The sequence below is a fragment of the Epinephelus moara genome, chromosome 7 (genome assembly GCF_006386435.1).
Source record: "Epinephelus moara isolate mb chromosome 7, YSFRI_EMoa_1.0, whole genome shotgun sequence".
In the NCBI taxonomy this organism is placed as follows: Eukaryota; Metazoa; Chordata; class Actinopteri; order Perciformes; family Serranidae; genus Epinephelus; species Epinephelus moara.
In genome coordinates, this window is record NC_065512.1 from 34,023,361 (window position 1) to 34,046,817 (window position 23,457).

At 40.0% G+C, this 23,457-nt stretch overlaps 1 protein-coding gene across 1 annotated transcript in view; it reads right to left on the reverse strand.

Moving 5' to 3' along the window:
• col5a2a (collagen, type V, alpha 2a) overlaps positions 1-23,457 on the reverse strand; it is a 47,556-nt gene that overhangs the window by 23,193 nt on the left and 906 nt on the right. Inside the window, exon 2 of the mRNA XM_050049572.1 lies at positions 462-686. Within this exon, the coding sequence (XP_049905529.1) occupies positions 462-686 (225 nt within the window). The remainder of the gene's footprint in view (positions 1-461; positions 687-23,457) is intronic.

Consider the following 23,457-nt stretch of genomic DNA (forward strand, 5'->3'; position numbering starts at 1 on the left):
GCAGAATGATGAGTGGGCAGTGACGCTGTTCTTAACAGATTCATTTGTCATCATTATGCAGGTTTTTAAAGGTGAACAAAGGCAACATAGTCAATTAACACTATCACCAGTAACACATATCACTCATTCTTCACACAGGTCTATTCATGTCCAACAGCTTGATAATGGCAGGCATTTATTTTGTTTCTGACAGATCAATGCTGACATAGTGACTGAAACATATTTCATGGTGATAATATCGTCAGTATTATTGATTCCAGATGTGAATATTATTTCTTCTTTCTTTTTATTGTCCTCAACTGGGGCTCTATGGTATATTTTATCAGTGTCAAACCTGTGTGTGTGTGTGATTGTGTCCTCTACACTCAATATAAAGTAGACACATTAAAAATATTCAAGCACTGACACGTTTTTCACCTCTCAACCTAACAACTAACCACAGGCAGCAGCTGCTCACTCACCACCAAAGGCGCCCTGCCCGCCACCGGTCGACGTATCGCTCTGACAAACTGGGCAGCACTCGCCATCAGGGATGTGCATCTTCTCACAGTTACTCAGCTCATCGCACTGGATTTCGTCACAGAGGACCTGACCGTTGTCACAAACACAGATCCGGCATGGCTCTGGCTTCCAGATGTCCCTGTTGGTGTACACCTGGCCGTCCGCCGTGCAGCTTTTATCATCTCCTGGAACACACAGAGGTAGAGGACACTTTACCAACTTTGTGTCAGTTAAATTGAAAACAAAAGCAGCAGGTGGACTGTGGTTTTCCAAACCTTTGTTTGTCCACTAAAGGCTTGCCAAACACACCTGGTCTTTATTATGATAGACTGCAGACAAGGCAGTGTGTTCATACTAAGCTGGGGTCAAGAAATAACTGAAAATGTATAGAAACCAATAAAAAATTAAACCAGGTAAACATAAATAAACAATCACCCATCCCTCTTTATTTTTTCGTCTGGAATGATAGAGCTGAGGTTTATCCCAGTATGCACTACACAAAAGGTAAGGTTGTGGGGTTAATGCATTGACCCTGGTGCTTTTAAGAAAAACTTAGCGCAAACTCAAAGAGTACATTCTTTCTATACGGCATTATAGAACCATGCTGCAAGAAATTCATGAATTCGTCCTTGGAGCAGCTGCTTCGGGGGGAGTAGATCTGAGTCATGTTCCTGTTTTGATAACACTGCAGGGTATTATAACGGCCTAAGAAATCATGATACATTTCAAATGCTAATAAAACTTTAATCTCAGGTTTGAGTGTTCCACAGCAGCTCTTACGGGAAACGATTAATCCAAACAAATCACCAGAAAAATCATAGTGGAGAGGAAAAACAATTGCAGAGTACATCTTTATACTGTGCCCTCCAACACAAAAACAACATATACTCTCTATATGCTGTTCAGTTCATTTAAAGTGGAATGAAATAAGGCTTTCCGCCATATTCTGTAGAAAAAACAAAGTGTGTGCAATGTGCCTCTTTGGTTTAGTGAAGTCTGCAGCCGATAGACATGACATCATTTCCTCCAGAGGCAGCGTCTCAAAAACTTGACTGATGTTCAAAAGAGAAAACCTGCAGCCTCCTATGAAGCAACTGTTACTCCCACAAGTCTCATTATCCACTTTTAAAAGTTGACTTTATATTTCTAATGCACTCCATGTGGTACCTGACTCTTCTGGCAAATTATCAAACAACAGCTATATACACAATTCGACTCATAACAATCTTGAAAATATTTATTGATTGAACAACAAATCCATCTTCTCCACAATGTATGGTCATGAAATTAGAGATGTGAATGCAGAGGGAGGCCCTGGGCCTGTTGTGGGCTGTGCCTGGCTTTAACAGTAATCTGAGCCCACATCTCTCAGGTCTGCAGAGACAAGCCTCTGAAGGATTCACCTGTTCCTGATATAAACAGCAGGTGGCAGCTCTGAGCCTCAGACTGCAGGTAAGTCAGGTTAGCTACACTACAGGGGGAAAAAAAAAGTTGCAGAGAGGAGCCCTGACTGCTGATGAAGGTTCATATCATTCAGTATTATTCAAACACACGCTACACTGATGACTTAATTCTACCTCACTGTGCATTCTGGATGGTTCCTAGATAAGAGAGTGGGAACAATCAGGTAAAAGTGCAGGTCGACTTATACCGAGGCCTTAAGCAAGCAGACAACATGTTTAAACATGGCTCCGTCCCATATTTATATTTATGTAAGACAAGCCTGGGGATGTATACACACTGCCTAGGACAGATGCAAAGGAAGATATGGCTACAACTGCTCTGCGTTTATATGCCCTAACATACACCTCAACCTGCACTATAGTGCTGTGGCATGGTGTAAGTTAAAGCCTGATCGGCACCAATATCATTACTTAGGAGTAAAACAAAAAAAGTCTGATATTTGTTTTTTTAAAATAAACACATAACATAAACTACATTTTCTGTCAAGCGTACCTATAATTTGGTCACTGACGTGGTACACTATAAGAAAAATATGGACTAAGGCAGAATCTTTAAAGGTTAGTATAGTCATCAACAGTAACAATATATAACACATCATTCTGTTAAATGAAGATCAATGGGCAGTAGTTTTTCATCACCCCATTTGGTAGTAGCAAAATATACACTGTGTCGCACAGCAAAGTGCCCTCAACCCACCACTGATTCAATCACTCAACTACTTTATTGAGCGACCAATTATCAACATACATATTTTTATGCCCCTATGTAAAATCTAGATACATAGAGACTCCTGAAGGAAAGATCAAAGAAAGCTAAGATTTGGATGTGAGTGATAAATAACATTTAAACTTTTCTTAAGTCATCACTGGGACCTCTGAATTACAGGAAGTTGAGCTTGGATGCTGTACAAATGCACCATGTAATCAGGCACCTTTAGGCTCATTACATCTAATCTCACAAGTATGGGTAGCTGTAATTTGGGTTATACCTCTGTACACCTCTTTTCACCAAAATACAGTCATATAAAATACAGAAATACAGATTTTTTTACTTCTGCATGTAGTTTCTTGTTTTTTATGTCAATGGGGGGCTGGAGCCTCTCCATCTGACATTGGGCGAGAGGCGAGGTACACCCTGGACAGATCGTGTATCACAGGGCTGACACATACAGACAGACAACCATTAACACTCACATTCACACCTACTGACAATTTAGAGTCATCAATTATGGCATGTCTTTGGACTGTGGGAGGAAGCCGGAGTACCCGGAGAAAACCCACGCTGACATGGAGGGAACATGCAAACTCCGCACAAAAGGGTTCTAACACCACCCTGGGTTCAACCCGGAAATGCTTTTGCTGTGAGCCAACAATGCTAACCACTGGACCACCATACCATCATTTTTCCTACTAGTTTTGTTTATTCATTTATTTGCCTTTTCCTCATTTTTTCCTCATTCACAATGAAATACATGAATACTGTAAGAATGCTAGATTTATGGATATTATATGTGAGCAAGTGTATATCTATGCTATGTGCTCTTGCAATAAAATATAAAAGAATAGAATCAAATCATTGATAGTAACTGAATAATGCTAATATAATGCTTAACAGGATAGTTCAGTTTTTTGAAGTGGGGTTGTATGGGGAACTTATCCATAGTCAGTAAATTACATACAGTAGATGTCAGTTGGCACACCCCCAATTTGGATGTGAAGCAACCAACTGCTATGGCAGCGTCAGCAACACAACATATTTTAGACACCTGAAAAAACTCCCATCTAAAAACATCAATATCATTTTAAATGTATGCTAGATTGAGAGTATTTTCACTGAATTCCAACTGGAAAATGTAGGTCTGCCGCTGCCGAAATCAGTTAGTTAGTTTGTGTTATTGTGTGCACTTAAAATGGTTAGTTTGGATTCACCAAAGTCACACAATAAAACAAACTAACTGACTGATTGAAACAGTGGTAAACCAGCAGGGCTCGTATTCAATGCAGTAAAATTACTGTTTTTCTCAATGGAGTCTGGTGGCTTTGATGAGAGCACAGATAAAGAACTCAAGCCGTTAACTGCTTCCCCGTTGAAACAGGCTGTCTGACACAAAGGTAAAGCTGTGAAGATACTCACGATACAGCGTACACTGAAACTGATATTGATTTTTTTAGATGGTTAAAAAAAATGTTTCTTTGCTGACCCCATCCACAGCAGTACATTGCTTAATTTCCATGTCAGACTCCAGCCTGCTTCTCCAAACTGGAGGTGTGCCAACTGACATTTAATGTATGAAATACACTGACTATGGATAAGTACACCATACAACCCAACTTCAAAAAAACTGAACTATTCCTTATGATTATCGGGCAACCTGTCCACCTTAAAAAGTGTGCATATGTGTAATTTTAAAGCATTTTAGTATTGGGATCTCACTACAGGTCAGTTAAGGTCTGACTCACATTAACATATGTAAGAACACACTCACCCACACACAAGGCCACAACTGTAAATGACCCCTTGACACTCAACAGCAGCCAGACTTAAAGACAGACTCTTTATGTCCATGCCTCTCCCACCCAGCTGTGTTGGCTGGGGACCACAGCCTCTATCTGTGTATACTTTAGAAGATCAACACTGTGACTAGCTATTACAACCCGAAGGTAGACTCTCTCAGCCATCCATGTGCTGTCGGCCGCAAAGTCAAAAACACAACATAGTTGTTCAGGAGTGAAATTTCCTGCCTTTTAGCGGCCAGTAACATCTCACTGTCTGAGCTGCGGCCTTTCCAAATAAAAACCAGTACTTCCTGGAACGCAAGAGTGCATTTCTCTTCATTTGTGGAAAGGCTTGGAATCACACTAGCCATAAATCTTGATTTTTGGAAAGCAAGCTTTTTTTCTACTATAACAATCCTTTTTTTTTTTTTTTGTTTCACAGAACAAGCATAGCTGTTCCCTTGGAAATGCTACGTACGACTGACTGGATTTGAACTGTTGTTAATGTGTGTAATGTAATTTTTTCTTCAGCCTCAAGCACACTTCATTAGCTCTTGTTGAGATCTTATTAAGGTAAGCATTATCTTTACAGGAGTTAAACTGCATAACTTTAGTCCCTTTTACTGCTGAGACATAAAAGCGTCACACCTGGGAAGTCTGGCCAAGAGAGCAATTTTTCCTGTTGGGTTTTGGGAGATCTCAAACACTGCGTGTTGGGACTGTTTGAAATTTACTGGAAGAGAAGTGTGGCTTTCAGAGCGGTCTTAAAAAACCCCACCGCAAGCCCTGAGGAGGAGGAGCAGAGGGACGTTCACTTTTTCCCCTCCTCTCAGCTAATTCATTGCAGGTTCCACACTTTTCCACAGACGCCGTAAAAGCACTGTTTAACCATGACAACGGTGAAAAGGCATGCTCCCTTCCGACGGTGACTGCTTGATCTAGATTTTCCACTAGTCAGCTAAGCGGGCAGACAGTTTCCTCTCCTGGTTCATAACATGGAGTCTGGAGCTCTTCGACATGACTCATGCGTCTGCTTGTACCCATCATTTAGTACAGTTCACCAGACATCAGTCAGATAACAAAGAATCCCAAAACACTGTCTTCTAAGTCATGGAAAACATCAAGAAGAAGACAGAAAAAAAAACAGGAAAACCTACTGTAGCATTGCCACAAATGTGACTTTGCTGGCAAAAAAAAGTAGATAGTTTATGGATTTTCCTTGGCTAATATGGAAATAATCATAACACACGGTGTTCGGGGAGAATCTATTGCAGCCACAAGTGGAGGGGTTAGAATATGACCTGATGGAAACAATGAGTCACATAAAGCTGGAACCCTCATTTCCTTTAGAAAAAAAAAAAAAGATGAGTTGGGTCCAAATGCAAGCCACAAACCGATGGCCACACTGTGGTCTCATTTTCAGAGAGATAGTGCCCACTGCATGGAGAGTTTATGAAATCATACCATGTCTGAAGTTTGTTTCCATATCATTCCGAACAAGTTCTTCAATGCAGTGAGAGTAACTGACATGGTTAATGCCGTGAAGAACAGAGCTTGATTCCTAGTCCAGATGCAGATGAGTTACAGCTGCTGAGGGGTGGCTCTGCAGCAGCTGCGCTTTCCTGCTCTAAAACCCCCGGTGTCATGGCCAAACATAAATCTTCCCTCTGTAAAGGACCTTTAGCTCAACCTGTGATTGGTCCACTGATAAAGCTGTCCTGAAAAGCAGCCGCTCCACACACAACACTCAAAGCATTTGCCATATTGGCCCAAAGCCTGAGATGTAATGAGTCAAAAACATGTCAACACAGTGTTTTGCTGCAAAGGGATTCAACACCCTGTAATTATCTCGCATCCTATCTAATAACTGGCAAAAGAATTTTTATTAAGTTAAAAAAAAAGCATCCTGTCGGTTTAATATTGTGATGCATGGAGGATTTGCTGTATTGTGTTAACAGAGCTTGAAATCTGAAATAACGCTCTAGTTTGAACATGCTCGCTCTTTACCTTGGCTTCCACAAACAAAGCTCACTATCTCGAGGGAGGGGTAGGAAGCTCAGGCCAGGAAAGTTGAAATGAATAAGTAGCTTGCTGATTACATGTCTCGGCTTTTCCATCAACAGGCCCCCGTCTCCGAAGGGTCTTCCTTTAAAGAGGCAACCACAGTTACGAGCTTTTCCCATCCAACGTTCAACCCTGGGAGGATTGTGGTCCTGCTAAATACACATCCCCCCTCCCCGCCTCTTTATCTATTTGGCTGACTGACTCATTGCTTTCTGTTGCCTTAGATTTGATTCATCTCCATCTTATAACTGTGTATATGAAAGCACAACCCGTAATGGCGGTTACCTACACGACATATAACCTACAACATAACTTTCTGAGTTCAATTAAATTAAATGTGAGAGGAGGAACAAATCAAAACAAGACAGATTGTGCATTTTGCCACATATTCTCAAGCATCCTTCACTGCCATTGTCATCAAATGCAATAAAAGAGACATGCTTAAGTCCTTACGATTTCACCAATCAAACAGGTTCTGTGTCTCCATGCCACATGGAAAATGCAATTTACAGCTTGTGTGTGTACTCATTATGAACTAAATATGCAGTGCGACAGATGGCATGCTCTAAAATGAGTAATTTGCTGTAATGAGAGAATGAGAGAACACAAGCTGTTGCACTAAAAAGCAAGCGACTAAACAGTGAATGTTTTTCACGGCAAACACCAAAGACTGGAGCCTCTTCGGCCCGAGGCTCCCACCAAGGTCAGGGTCAAAGTTCAAAACTGAGGCAATGTATTTCTGCTCAGGCATGAAATGGAGTCAGCATAAACTTTACATGAAAAAGTCTGTAATGCAGAGAGAGTGAGAACACAGAACAGAATTTATTTTGTATTCATGTTCCTCTGGACTCTCTTTGTTTTATGCTGTGTGGATTTAAGTTTGATAATGTTCTGGTTACTCTGTGACCACATACGTTCTTTATGTTTGCTTTCTGTTCTCTGCTTTTTTCTGCATCAAATATGTTGCAGACATATGACTGTAGACGGCATGGTTGTTGCGTAAATAACATGCACTCTGCAGTACTTAATCATAATAAACGTGGAATGTAATGACTGCACAGTCTATCTTTATCTTCCAGTTCTTAAACCTTGAACAACCTCAGTAAAGCACACTTAATGGTCTGATGACTTTCAGCAGTTCCATCTCACTTCAAAGGGACTCGTACTTCCACACTAACACAATCATTTCACATTAAGCAAAAATAAAACAAAGTCTGACTTAAAAACAGCATTCAAAGAATCTTCAACACGGTGAACATACTGACATAGAAACACAACAAAGCACCACTACGACTGTTTAGCTTTACCAGGTGGAGCTGTTTGATTTCCTGGTAAACTGTCAAACATGTGTTTCTCATCTCCTCTCAAGCTACATCTAGTGCACATTGATCAAGCTAAATAAAACACACTGACACACTTTACTAAATAAGAGCAATGTGCTGCACCTCCTGTCTAACCTTTACTTTATGAAATGTACCTAATCAATGAAAAACAGTGTACGTGTTTGCAATGATCTACATTGAACGACTGAGTCAGTTAATAGAGACGGCTTGGCCATCAAATCTGACCATGTAATCAAACACACTAAACACTGTGATATTTCCTGTTGCTGCTACTAACACACAGAAGAAGTTTGTGTTACTGCAAAGGCTGATTACTCTAAACCTAACTGCCAAAAAAAAACTGTTGACATTGTACGTTTTTGCAAACCACAGTTGGGTTACATTTGTATATTAGTTTGTAGCAGATATGTTGAAACTTTACATTTCTTAACATCGCTGGGATGAAGGTGTGGCTAACTTTAGGCACACAAACCACTTGGCCATGGTTAGGAAACGATTATGTTTGGGCTTAAAACACCCACATTTGGTATGTTTTGGCAGAAAAGGCACTGGAAAAGCAGGGATGGGTTGGTGGAAAACATCCAGCTTAGGTGCCAATAACACCAGTGGAAACACACTCACCAGAAAACAACAAGTGTTGTTTGTTGGTCTCAAATACTGTTCTGCAGCTTGGCAGCACCCCCTCCACCTCCCAATGACAAGATCAGCTCATTTACTACATCACTTTGGAAATGCTCATATGTATGAAATGTACAAATGTAACATATTCGTGGTTTGCAGAAACGTACAATGCCAACATCTTCTTCTGAAATTCTCCATGCTATGTGTACATAATTACGTGCGAGCAAAATACATTGTAAAGCACACACAACCATTATCTAATCTCCACTGACACATTTGTAAAGATCCAATAAACATGGATAATGTATTAGTACTGTATTGATAAATAATGTTACATTTGGCTGCTCCATCTACAAATAAAGCAGGTATACAGCAAAGGAAAATGGATGACGTCAAACATTCCAGTTTACCAGAGCAGAGTGCTAACATATACAAGGGGTCAGAGCGCCCTGGTGTTTTACATCAACTGAGCACATAGCCAGATGTGAAAGAATAAACTGTGGACTCTGTACACCGAGGAACTCAGAGGAAGCTTTCCAGCACATTGTGCCTTGCCATCTGACTGAAACACAGTGAAATACTATACAGACAAGTGTTTCAGGCTTTTGTATTTAAAAAACAAATGGCAGTAATCTGGATATGTGACTAGAGAGAATCTGGCAACATAGTGTAGATGTCTCTAGAGTGAAATGGATTATCATGACTGTACATGTCCTCTCAACACATTCTTATCTATTAGAAGGTATACATTTATTCACATCCAACTCTGGAAAAAAAAAAATTGGCTGATTATCAAAACTTAACAAAAAACATTGTGAGCATTGAGGTTAATGCTTACATTATGTTAATGCCAGAAAAGCTAATACCATCAGTGTAATCTAATTGCTTGCTGTCAGTCAGTGTGATGTGAGATGTTAATGGGGAACACCACCTAAACTAAGAACTCCAACATATTATTTCCATGGCCATGGAAAGTTAAATCCATATTTGTGAACATGAGTTTCTCTCTCTCAAAGCCAGACACCAGAGAAGTGATTTTCCAACCCGGTCTCACTCTGAAGTCGTCAAAATCCGGCACTTGGTCAGTGAGGTCCAATAGCAGACACTGATAAAAAAAAAAGCTGTCCTTTCACATCGTCATTATATGCGGCTGGTCACTGTTATTGTTCAATGGCGGCCTTTGGCGTCAGGGGGAAACGCAGTGGGATAACAACCAATGGTTAGGCAGCGGATGTCCGAGTAGGGTGGGTGGGAGTAGGTGGTGGATAGGTCCAACAACCATTAACTTTCACCCGGGAGGCCGATGATCGCTCGCTGTGAGGTTGTCAAGCCAAACCCTGTTCTTTTTTCCTAAACCCAACCATGTGCTTTTGTTGCCTAAACCCAACCACATGTGTGTGTTGGCTAAATGTAACCACAAGTGTTTGCTGTCGTTTGTTGTGCTGTGTGAGACTGTTTTTACAGGAAATGTACCGTTTGCATACAGACGTGTATTTTTAAAACAGACAGTGCATGTAATAGGCTGATGTTGACATGGCATGCCAGAACATCAACAACCAACACACCCAGGGTACCAAGTTGTATCGTGTATCTTGACGTGCAAAGTCCATGACCAAATGTCGATATGTGAGGAGGTCAAAGTGAGACTGCGTTTCAAATTTGTGATTTAATAAAGTAGAGTCTGGAGCTGCTCCACAGACAATGAATGGAATGCTGACATTATGGACCCACAGCATGTTTGTTTTCTTTTTTATACCAAAAAAGAGCTGTATTCTATTGTCATCTTTCTCCATTCACTCTCTGTGGAGCAGCTCCTGACTTTAAACCCAATGACATCACAAATTTAAGTTTTAGCACTCTAATTTTTGGATTTAAGAGAGAGTTCATTTTCAATAATATTTTTGGACTATCTTGGACAATAGGAACAACATATGTGAATTTTGAAAATGGGTGAAGTTCCCCTTTAAAGTGTCAGTTAAGCCAAATCACGTAACATTTTGTTCTCATGTACTCCCAGTGGTACGTATTTAGCCACGCAGATCATTTCCTGGGGTTTTAAGACATCTGTCTTTAAATGTTGTTTTGTTCAAATTCAAATCGTTGAAAAAGTACATTAGATGAAAAAAGAGCAGTGTCTGAGTTACTCTTTATAATCCACAGACACCATCTGACTTAAATAGGTCTCATTTGAGCTAGAAATAGTTCCTATAAAAACTGCTGACAGGGTGTTCCATAGATGTAATATCCTTGACATTTTGCTGGAGGATTTTCCAAATGACAGAAGTCTCAGTCATTTACGTCACATCACCTTGACTTCACATTAGGACTGCAACATTTTTTCCTGTTAAAGGTTTTTTGGGGGGGAGTTTTACCTGTGAGGGTCCAAAGAAATCATGATATTGGGCTTTATAAAATTGAATTGAAATTGAATTGAATTATGAGATTTTCATGGTACAAAAAAAACATCTCAGAAAATACTGCGGATCCACAGTATCAAGGTATTACAGAATTATTAGTATTATCAGCAGAATGACCCTTAAAGAAATGAAAACTGAAGGGTCATTTTTGTTTGGACCAGTGTTTTATTAATATAACTAAAAGCTGAAATAATTTTTTAACCAAAGTATGAGTAAAATGCCTCCCTTTTGAAAATAAGTAAAACAAAGATGAGATTCTCTGTCCAGTTGCATTTTTTTATTCAATATTGTAGCTAAGGAAACATATCATGGTATACCTTGAAACTGGTATACCTTTGCAACCCTACTTCACACAATTCTGAAATGATGTGCATGGCTAGAAACTAAGGGCTAAATGAGAAATGTTTTTATGACCAGCTGTTTAAAGCATCAAAATGCATGCTCTGCACAGCTCACCACTGTCTGCAACTCACATCACATCTGTTTGCCTTTTCAACTGCAGACCGAGGTGCTGGCACAAAATGTCTCCTCTCTGCAACTCACTTTGAATATGTGACAGGAACATAATCACAGGGGTTGCATCACCCCAACATCTTGTTAACCATTTCCCCTGGGCAGCCTAGTGGCTTTAGTCCCTAAATCAATACCACAACAGCATCACACTCATCAGACAACACGGTACAGCATATGGTCAAAATCATCTAAATGCTGACTCTGTAAAAGCCAAATAATAGAATACTCATGTTCTGCTATTCTTCAGGTTGGAAAGGATTTTAAGGTGTTTCACGAGGCATTCTATGTTATTAGTGAGGAGGAACCCCAAAGGCAAGATTTATTGCCTCCACATTTTGTCTGACCTCATTGCTGCAGCAGTTTAAGGATGCCGCATCCCCTCCTCGAACCAAATGGCTGCCGCAGGCTCTGTTTTAAATCCCACTTTTTCTTTCGCATTAGCCTGTGTTTTCTCATATCCCTGTCAAGCTCTCCAATCTCCACTCCTTTCTCCTTATCCCTATCAAAGCACGCTGCCTGCTTTTTGGACTTTTCCTCCACACTCCTCTGTTTTTCCTTTTACTGCTCTGTTCTTTTTCTTTGCATTTCCAGTTTGTTGCTCTAAAAGCTCAGAGAAATGATGCAACTGCAAGGCCACGCCACCAGCATGACCTCTATCATATGTGCAGCGCCTCAGGCAAAGGATGTTGTCCTTACATTTTCAGCTGGACTGTATTGGGTAAGGTCACAAGCTTAACTTTATTCATACTGAGTTTTAGCTGGTGTCCTTATCCAGAATGTGCTATAACGTCTGCAGCATAAGTTAAAATACTGCAATGGGACCAACTCCCCTGAAACAAGCTCAAAAAAGGCCTTAATCGCCTTTTAAGGTATGTACACCCCTTTGTGCATAGGGCACGTGCTTTATCAGGTGAGCTAGTGGGCACCCCCTTACGTTTAGTCATTAATAAATAAAAAAAAAAGAATGATTTTAATAATTACTTATTTCATGGATCCTTTACCTGAACATTTAAGGGGTTTTCAGGTATAAATAGAGGTAATTAGGGGAGTGATTGCAGGGTTTAAAGCCACGACAAAGGTTTTTTCATGCATAAAACTGCATCATGATCCATCCAAAACACTGCCAGAAAATCCTTGTTTGAAAGTGATGTTACATGATTGTATTTACAGAAATGCAATTTAACAAATGGGCTACAGCCCTGAAACTCAAACACAAATCCAGTGTTATGGAGAGGCTCTTGGAAGCACAGACTGAATCTGTGAAGGAAACAAAAGTCTGAGCAGCTGTTTAGGCCAAAGATTCCTCAAAACATTTAGAGATATGCTTAAATTGGCGTCAGCCCAGTGTCATCTCTGAAATGGAAACCATGACTTAATTCCAGGTGAACTACATCAACTGTTCCCAGAGCTTTTCAAGCACTGCACGGAGGCATCTATTATTACTTTGCTTGGATAGTGAACACATCAGTTATTATTCTAACAACTGTTAAAGTCAGCTGAGTGTAACTAAAAACATAGATGGATAACAGCTTGGGCAATTTCCACTGATTGCCTCTCCACAGGTACAAACCACCTGGGCCTGTCATTAGTTGTAGAAAATGAACTTTACTTAAATAGAAACAGTGTGGTGCCTCTGCTGGCCAGTAGCCAGTGTTAGCTGTGTTTAATACTGTCCAGATAACTGAGCGCAGAGAAGAACCTGAAAGGGGGTCCACACTGTGAGGCGCCTCACTGTGGTGACATCACTCAGGCTGAAGCCCCAGGGGACACACACAAACAGAATTTATCACTTTCTCTTTATTGCTAAAGTCCTTGAAGTTTTCTGTAGCCTGCATTTTTGTAAATGCTGGAGGCAGACAGAGACAGAGAAAGGTGATGAGGTCAGAGGGGCTTGGTTAAGATACATGTCAGCTTAGTGAGGTCACAAAGGCCAGGCACAGCAGTGGCCACGTGGATCTCTTTTGAAAAAGTCACATCTTTGAAACTTACGCTAATACAATATTAGCTTATCATATAGGCAAGGGCGTAAATATACAGTGCAGGCAGGGCAGTTGCACTGGGGCCCCCATGGGGTGAGGGGGCCCAGCTATTTTTTTATTTATTTTTTGGTAAAATAGCCAGTAGCAATCTATAACAAAATATGTTGCAGTGTTAAATATATGCTTACTCTACATTAAGTATAAATAAGGTATAAAAAACTACTCAATTTAATGAATAATTCCTTATTTTCTTTTGTATTTTTGTCCTATACATATATGCTATGAATATTTCTGGGTGATATGTATGTTGGTATCATCCTATGTCAAGTCTCTATTTGATCATGTGACAATAACATTATAAAGCGGCTAGTTTAGCTGCATAACAATTGACTAGCGTGCCTTAGGGCCCGTCATAATAGCATGCACTGGGGCATGCTTTAACTACCTTATGCCACTAACACCTATACTGACAAATTGTTAACAATAAACTGCAATACAGAAATGCAGAGTACATGTTTAAGGTAGTTTAGGAACATAGTTTCTGTTACATATTGTGCACTAGAGATGATTTACAGATTTATTTTGCAACTATAACATGTCCCACTCAGTATATATCTTAGTAACGGTTTCTGATTAACAAAAGAAAGACAGCCTTATCAAATATGTTATTTTTTTTCCTAATATATAAATACCTTTATTAGATTTGAAAGAAAAAACAACAACTTTCAAATACTGTTTTCAGTATCAGCATCATTCAGCTCTTAATTATACACATTTTTGTACTTAAACTGATACAACGTAGTTACATAGTTTCACAAAATGACATTTGTTTTCACAGTTCTGACCATCTGTCTGCAATAATGCTGATGGAACCGTGCTGGTACTGGTACATTCCCCCAGCAGCTGTGTGGTCAGTGAACTGAGCTAGCAGATTGGGTTTTAAAGCTGTGTGGCACTGCTACAGTGTCTTCACATCACAGCAATTAAAGTAGGGTATAAATATTTAATTATAACAAATTGGAATGATGTCAAAAACTACAAATACAGTAAAACACAGTTGTTTAAAATAAGTGAGTGTTCCTCTATCTGTCCAAAAATGATTAAACTAAATGCCTGTGTGCAGCACATGATACACTCCTGGTTACTAACACAGCCAGTCTACAGTTGCAAAGGAGCTGCTGTGTAGGAGCAAGTTGTATAATCTTCACTTCAGCTTCAATGTTTAACACTTGTAGTGTGCTGAACTTTGCTGACAGAATCAGACACATTGCTGTGTGATATAAAATACCATATAACCTCATTAATTCTGTGTTTCGTGAAGGCATTAAGTCCAAATTTAATTGTACTTATATCTACTTCTTAGTAAATGGTCCCTCTCACACACTCTTGCACAGTGACCTGTATTTCCCTAATGAGGTAAGCATGAGGGGAATATTCCCACCCATGTCCTTGTGACATTATGGCAAAACACCAAACTGCATCAACCAATAAAGCACAACTTTACTAGCATCGTGAGAGCGTTCTTGCAGTGTCATCAGTGCCAAGCGGAGGATTATTTCTTGGCAGATGTGCTGCAGTTTGTTTGCTGAAACTCCTCCCTTCTATCAGTAACAGCTGCATACTTTATTCAACATGTCATCAACAGCTGGGTGAGCCTTAGAAATGTTCTCCCAAAAGACAGACTCCAACCAGAAAAAGGCTGTAATCTCAGATGTCTTCAATTCTTAAGAGCTAACAAATCGCCAACTGACCTAATTTCAATAAATAAACCTTCAGCAAAGTTAATGATTCTAAATTTTGAGCTCAGATAGCTGTCAATGCTGGCAACAGTGCACACTTGCTTTACTTTTGTCTGTAACATGTCCTTTACTAAATTATCTTTTATTTTATTTGCTCATGGGTACAAGGGGAATGCAGGTACTGGCACTCAAACATGTCAAACAAGAATCTTAAAAAACTTTGTTGTAATCTTATATTTGTCTTATCTCTTGACCATGACTCACAGTAGTCATTAAGGACAACAACCAGAGCTGAAACACGTGCTTTTCCAGAGGAAATTCCAAATTGACATGACTTCCTGTGCTGGACTTGGACCAGTCTGCTGTGATGTACACAGGCTAGAGAATGAGACTACAGAAAAGGACATGTATCAAACACGGGCTTCCCTCATTGCTGTGTCTTCCACATCCTTTCACATTCTCACCCTTGTTTTTCTCTCCCTTTTCTCTCTCATTATAGATTCCAACTCTTATCCTCTTCCTCTGCCTTTACTCCTCTCTGTCCTCTTTCTCCTCCTCTCTCTTTCTTTCCCCTCTGATCTGTGCCTGTGCTTTTCTTCCCATTCAATCCCCCTCTGCTAATAGATATGAAACTATGATGAAAGAGAGCCCCCTCTTTTCTGTTCTTATCCTGTGTTTAAGGCTTAACCCCCTAAATACCAGGCCACATCAGTGAAAGGCTTGGAAACAAGAGGTAGCATAAGATTAAATAGAAATCAAGAGTCAAAGCCTATACTTAAGAGCTCTAATTTCGCCCAGGTAAATAAAGACTGGCATGATGCACAGCACTGTGTAAACCTGAGCTATTTGTTGGTGTGGAACTGGTGTGGCTGATTAAGTGAAGCCTGAGAGAAAATGTCTAAATACACTGCAACAATTACAAGGTTATTGTGCAAGATACTGTTTCTTTAAGAAAACCCATGTGGCTTTGCTTTAATTCTCAAGTATATTTACAAAAACACAAAGTGTTAGTATTTGATGTCATTCATATGGAGATAATTTTAAAGCTAGCAGACTGTAAATGACCATGCCGGCATTTGGAAATGTTGTTCCTCTGGTTGAAATGTTTCTAACTTTCCACGTACTGTAAACACTAAAAGCTGGAGCAGCAAGGGCGCTTGATGTGTGAAACCTGCTAGCTGGCAATTTGAATGCAAACTAAATCACCTCATATAAACAATAAAGCTTTGCCACTCATTCTCAAAAACTCCACCTCTTTCAGCCACTTTTTTTTTTTTTTTTTAAGCAGCGTTTTATGTTTGATGACTTTTTTTTTTTCATCTAATGGTAGCCATGAGTCACAGACTACAAGCAGACATTTCCACATCTCATTGGTCTGGCTCTGTGTGAGAAGTGTTTGTTCGGGAACACTGACTGGACATTGCGGCCAGTGGGTAAAGGGGCAGTACAGACTCACATTGTGTTAAAAGAATGCACCCTTCTCTCTACTGAATAACTTACTTCTTTACGGGACATCTTTTGAGTCCGTCACATAGAAATCTGAAGGAGTGATGCTGCTTTTGATGCAATAGACCATGATTCAATAAAATGTGTCTGTATACCTGGAATCTCCTTCTCAGCACATCTGATTGTCTTTGTGCTTCACAGAACTGATGCTAAGACATAGTATATCTGCTTTGCACACAATATGAGTTTAATACTAGGTGACATTTCAAGAAACATCATCCCCTCTTCTCTGTGCTGAGTTCTGGCAGTGCTGCACAGTAAAGACTCCAGCAATATGTGTGTTGGAACTATACTAAACCTAACATTTTTTCCTTCTGAACACGAGCCTCTTGGAGATTATCTATGTTTGTACTATGGAAAAACACTGTACATTCATTATAACAATCCATTTTGCCAAGCACACTCTCTGTTTCAGGACTGTATTCCATTGATCTGGTGGAGAAATACTGCATCTCCACAAGACACGTCTTGACAGTGAACAGGGGAATCCCACAATATGGTCCAACTCAGTCGAGGCATCCATCATACACGATCAACATAAATTCAAAGAGATCTACTGTTTCTGTTGCACAGCATGTCAGGGCTCGCTGATAATGATGTAACACCCACATTTAATCACACACAGCACAGTGCTTTTTAACTAAGAATTATTCATTTATAAGACAACATACAGTCTAATATCATTACTTTAAAAGACTGCAGTGATATATAATTCCCTCACATTCAGCTCCACCATAAAAAGACCACCTGCGCTCAAAGAGGACCTGGAGGCACATCACCGCACTTATATGAGGCATTTCACCATCAAGTCAATCAGCTGTCCAACAAGTTGTTAAGAGCCTAAACATAACTCAGGCCACATTTCTAACCCTTGTCACCCATGTAGCTCCACTTGTTCACCCTCTGCAGTCGTAATATACACAACGTCGCTACAACTTAGAATTTAGGTTGGACCACAACCTGCAATTATGGCTGACAGTCACCATGCTGTGGGACTTAAACAAGCAGTGCTGACAGACAATATTATCACATTTTTAAGAATATATGAAGAGGATGTTACATGTAAAATTTGGAGGATTTTTCTGACAAAAATGTTTATTGACTTCGCCACATAACATAACATGAAAACATACACATCCCATTGAATATAAAAGGTACCAAAAAAAGGCACATCTAAACAAAACACATATTCAGTTGTTCACTAAAAGGCTTGAGCAAAATCTTCCCCCTCCAGATATTTCATGAATGAGCCCCAAATCTAAGCAAAAGTGTTTCATTTCCTTTTTGCTACGTATGTAAGTTTCTTCATGGTCAGACACTGCAACAATCCACCAACCCAACTTTGCTTGCTTGGTCTATTACAGCCTCTTCTTACTGATCCAGCTATTTCTGGCGCTGCCGACAGCTACCGTAGTATAAAGAGTAAGAAAGTCCATATAGGGTGCGCAGGAGGGGAGGTGGATGGGTCAAACAAACGCTGGACTTTCACTTGGGAGCCAGCTTAACTCAATGTTATTTTAATAACAATGTAGTGTGCTAGTATATGTAGCATGCTACACTAGTGATGTTTGTCACACAACATATGTCATGTGATGTGACATTACGTTAGTAACGACCATACGTGTTTTGAGCCGAACTATGATTTTTTTTTGGTGTGTTTGTTTAAACTTAACCACAGACTTTTGTTTCCTAAACCTACGGAAATAAATGTAAAAATGAAGTGTTTTACTTATGTAATAAGTTTATTTTGAAAAAGACCGTACTCGTGTCACAAGCAGAAACTGTATATTTCCTGTGAAAACAGAAATTAATTGTGAAAAGACGCAATGTTTGTAACAAGTGTCAATTGAGATGTCATCTGTTAACATCCAAAACCAAAGCAGGACATCATACATTGACATTTAGGTCCACTGACAAAGCAGCAATATTTGACAAGTTGGGATGAGAACATATAGTCTATTAATAGATTTCCATGACAGTGCAATTTTATGTTTAGCTTCAAGTTAACAGAATATAACCATTTTCTTATTTGTACTTTTAAGTTTTGCATTTTTTTGGGAAGCGTTGGGCATCACTTGTTATTAAAATGTTTTTAAATTTAACAAAGTATGCTCATACTATACATTAAGGTCTCTCTAAAGCTTAACTCTGCCAGGAAAGGAAATACATGTGTAAGTCAAGCATTGCTTAATACTGAAAATGACACTCGTCTCTGCTTAATTTGAAAATTCACTCCCAACAGTTAATCTAATTTTGCTGAATCATTACCTGGCCCAAAGCACTTCACCGCTGAGAGAGAGGGGTCCCCAGATGGGACGTAACATCTCATGAAATTGGAAGATTCAAAGCAATTACAGCAGCCTTTGAAATAGTCACCGGGGGAGAGACAGAGAACATGTTCAGAGGGAGTGCTATATTACACTAAGACCTGCCAACCTACAGAGGATAAGCTCCAGAGGGCAAAAGTCCTCCTGATCCCCTGGAAAAACTACAACCAGCTGTATCAACAGTCACTGTACAGGCAAACTGCACTGCACAGCAGCAACGGCAAGCCTTCTAAAAGGCATTAACATGAACGTTATGTTTGTTTTCCTGGCATTTAGGGATGAACTATATTACTGTTTAATTCTTAAGAGAAATAATCTTTGCCTAAATTAGATAACTAACAGTCATCTATCAATATCTAATTAACATACTCTCATAAACAATTAAAGAGGTACTCCACAAATATTTAGCATTGCACTTCCATAAAGATGGGGGACCTTCAAGAGTCAGATTACAAAATGAATGGTCAAAATTGAAATAGCAGAGGCTGAGATATCCTTTCAGTCCTTAGTGGGGGTCAAGTTACAAAAATGTTGAATCCTAAATTTCCCATGATGCAACAGGACAGCATCTTTCTTCAGAATCTCCTTGCCTCATTATTGCCCACTTCTTTCAAAAATACACACCTCCAGGTTGTTATACCAACTTTTCATTCACAATTAGAAAGTAAAAGTCTCAAGCCCAAGCTAAGATAACCCTGATGACATCATCATAAAACTGTGGAGTGCACCTTTAATTTTGAACTTTTTTTTTCACATTGTTGGAATGCAGTAGAACAGCCCAAACTTCAATCTGTAATAAGTTTTATTTTGTCAATTACAACACATCACATGTGAATTTAGTGGCCAAGCTACTGGCGTACGACTAGTACGAGTATTCTAGCACGTTCTTAATTAGAATGAAATAAAGACAATTACAGCACTCGGAAAACTCAGACCGTTCTGTGTTTATGTTCCGTCCTGTCATCCTCCCACATGGACAGGCTGAGAGGATGACAGGGCAGATTGGTGACTAAGTGCCAATCAAGGGCCAGGAAGCCTGTCAGGAGGAGCCATAATTGCATGGCTTTTGAACAAATAGTTACTTTAACTTGAACCTGCAGAGGTGTCCGGTGTAAAGATACAGGAGAAGAAACATTTAGGCAAACTGTAAGCCAGTAAGTTCCACATCTATCCATGATCAAGTCATCCAAAAGCAATACTGACACTTTATGTCTTGCATCAGTCGGTTAACATCCTCCCCTTCCAACTATATCTAAAGGCTGAGACGTTTTTTTTTTTTTAAATTTTCCAAATACTGCCAAAGCGACTATTTTAACATCTGGAAGTCATCCCCCCACCCCAAGCCTCCATTTGCTGACTGCAATAATTTGGTTTATAAGTGGTTCCCATGGAGCAGTCCTCATAGGCACAATCTGCATTAAAAATCTATCACCTCCATCGTCTGTGCCACCAAGACACCCCAGGTGCATCGCCAGTCCGACTGTTAATACTCTGCCCTCCTTCGAATGTGTAACCTAAGACAATGTACAATCTGGTGAGCCCGACCCCCTTAACTGAGGAAGAAAAGAGGCGTGTAATCAAGTCATAGCTCAAAAATGCAGCATGTGTTTCTAATCAAAGCCGTCTGTGGACCTGGTTGAATTCACATGTTTGGACGTTTCAGCTTTGGTAGAAAACAGCCCATTTGTTGCGATGTCAGTGATGTGGCAACAACAACTGGAACCAATTTGGAAGACAGAGTGACCTCATGTAGGTTTTGTTGATTTGGAATACCAGGATTTTTTGCTTTCTGCTCGAACGTTTCTCTCAGAGAGGGAAAAACGTTTTGAGTTGATTTGCGTTTTGGCTCTGATGAGTATCAAAACCCTGGTGATGGAGAGACATATGTAACTCTGCTAAGAAACTAAAGTAATCCACTGGTTTCACAAAGACCAAGTGTTTGCTCTCTTTGATGTAAGGCGCTAAGTGGCATCTTTGAAGATGTTTTACAGCTATGTCAGCGTCTGGGAGGAGTTATGTTCAAACTGTCTCACACACACACACACACACACACACACACACACATGCAGAGGCACGATTCTTCTCAGGCTTGTACTGTGGGCACAGACTCCGATTTTTTGTTATTGGAGTCAGTGAACTACTTTTTTTCATTTTCTTTTTCCATGTTCACATCCCTAAACCTTAGTCCAAATATTATTTGAACACTTCTGCTTCTTCCAATACAGGTTGTAGGTTTTGTATGAGGGATATACTATATTTTCATCCTGGTAATCTATACTGGCGTCACCATTTCCAATTGTGAGCTTAAAGTCTGCTCCTTGATCTCATTTGCCAACTTATGTTCTTTTGCAAAGTTTCCGCACATGTGCGGCCAGCCATATGACTTTCATTCTGAACTCTATAACTGCATTGACTAAAAAAATTCAACATTTGTTTTAAACATGTTTTCAGTCTTCAAAGAACCATATTTGATTTTGTAAATTCCACAAAAGTCTGGTTCCTCAGATATCTTTCCAATAACCTCAGTGTCCACAACACACTTTTTTGCTGACTTTTTTTTTTTTAAGAGGAGACCTGAATCGTGTTGTTAGTTTACTGAGAGAGTGAGACCGCTTGCAGTGACACAGTTTCATCAACATTCAACCACACTCAATTGGAAGTTCAGATTTTCCATATAAAAGTCCCAGTTAAATAGAGAAACGCTGGTAATTGTAGCTGTGGGCGTAAGCAGTACCCCAGTGCTACTCAGTGTTTTAAACAGTGTGAGTGCTTTAGACTTAACCTGGCATTCAGTTTGTAGGTGTAGAGTTGTTGAGTGTGTCTCATACTGTTCTTACAGCCCCTTATTGGTGGGAAGCATATTGTCTATTCTACCTGAGCACACTTGCTAATGGCAATCTCAGAATCCACTGGCTATCAGTCTGACAATTATAAAGCCTCTGGGAGCAATGGCCAATATTTCGGGAGATCTGGTTTAGCTAGCAGATTTCCGGGCCAAGACGTCATCATCGTTGTGCTTGTCATTTTTGGTAATCTCAATGCAGCCGAATTACCAGAAAAAAACCCCCAAATAAAGCTAAATAGTCGTCAGGCTATAGCCAATGGCTTCCCAGATTGCATTTCGGCCAACGCGACCCACCTCTCCAGATGGACTGTTTACCTGCCGGTTAAATGTGATTGGTCAATACTATTCAAAGCAAGATGCTTCAGAAACCAGAGCACTTCTGATTAAAAATCTTGTCCCATTGCCTACAGAATCTGCATACATATGCAGAATCTGTTTATAGAGATTAAACAAATAGCTACAAATGTAGACTGTAAAATGCTAGAAAAAAATCTGCACATTAAAAACGTTTCCATACAAAAACTGGTCATCGTGTGGAACAAGCCTTTAAAGCTCCTCTGGCACACACACACATACATTGTCTCAAAGTGTTGGTGAACCACATTTTCCCTTAGTCTACAAAACCCATGAACTTTCCACTGTTTTCATTTCGCCGATATGCAATCGCCTCACCCACCACTATTTCATGGAAAGAGGCCTGCAAGATCACTGTGCTGTTTCACATGAACAAATATGGACAGAGACAGTTCCTCAACAAGGACAGAGAAGCTGGTCAGAACAGTGCGTCTAAGGACTTTTAAACTACAAAGGACACACATACAACATACATATATATACATATAACAGAAAACCTTTTTCAGTGGCCATGTTAGAACAGCAGAAAGCTATAGAGCCTGGTCAAGTTGTATCTTCTTTAACAGTCAGGTAAAGTATCCCTGTTGACTCTTGTCCACATAATTCAGTGAAAATGTATTTAACTGCAGCGTTGCCCCATTTATCAAATAACAACACTGGTTATACAGTTACATTTTTTCGGCAAAGGCAAGGCCTGCACAAACAGTATGAGACATAATTTGGGCCCTGTGCTACATTCACCACAGGGTGGCGCTCTATTTGGTGCCACACCATCAGGCAACTGTCTGTGCTTAATGCGACACTTAGTAATGCCAACTTACTCTGGTTAATGACATAATGAAAGAAAAACTTAAATTATCCGAAGGGAATGAAAAGTATAAAAAATAAACAGTACTGTCTGTGCTTCACTGCCTAACTCCACACTCCATTAGGGGCCCATCAAATGAACTTTCCAGAGCTCTGTATGGCCCATGACATCACATGTAGAGACAACACAGTCCCTGTGACGACACAAGACATCAAACACTCCAGTTGCAGAAAAAAAGGGGGAAGCACAGTTCAAGTAAAACAAGAACACTCAGGTGTTCCAGCTCTCGGTGTTGCCAGCTGAAGACATCAGCGGCCCCGCAGTACACCGAGTGACTCACAGAATCCAACAGCATCTCTCCTTCTCATGTCTCCTCACATCTGGCCTGAATTAACATGCTGCAGTCTGTGTTCCCTCAGAGGCGCGCAAGCCCTGGTGCTGAAATTCTTTTTGCAGATGTACGATGTAGTCCGAAGGGGAA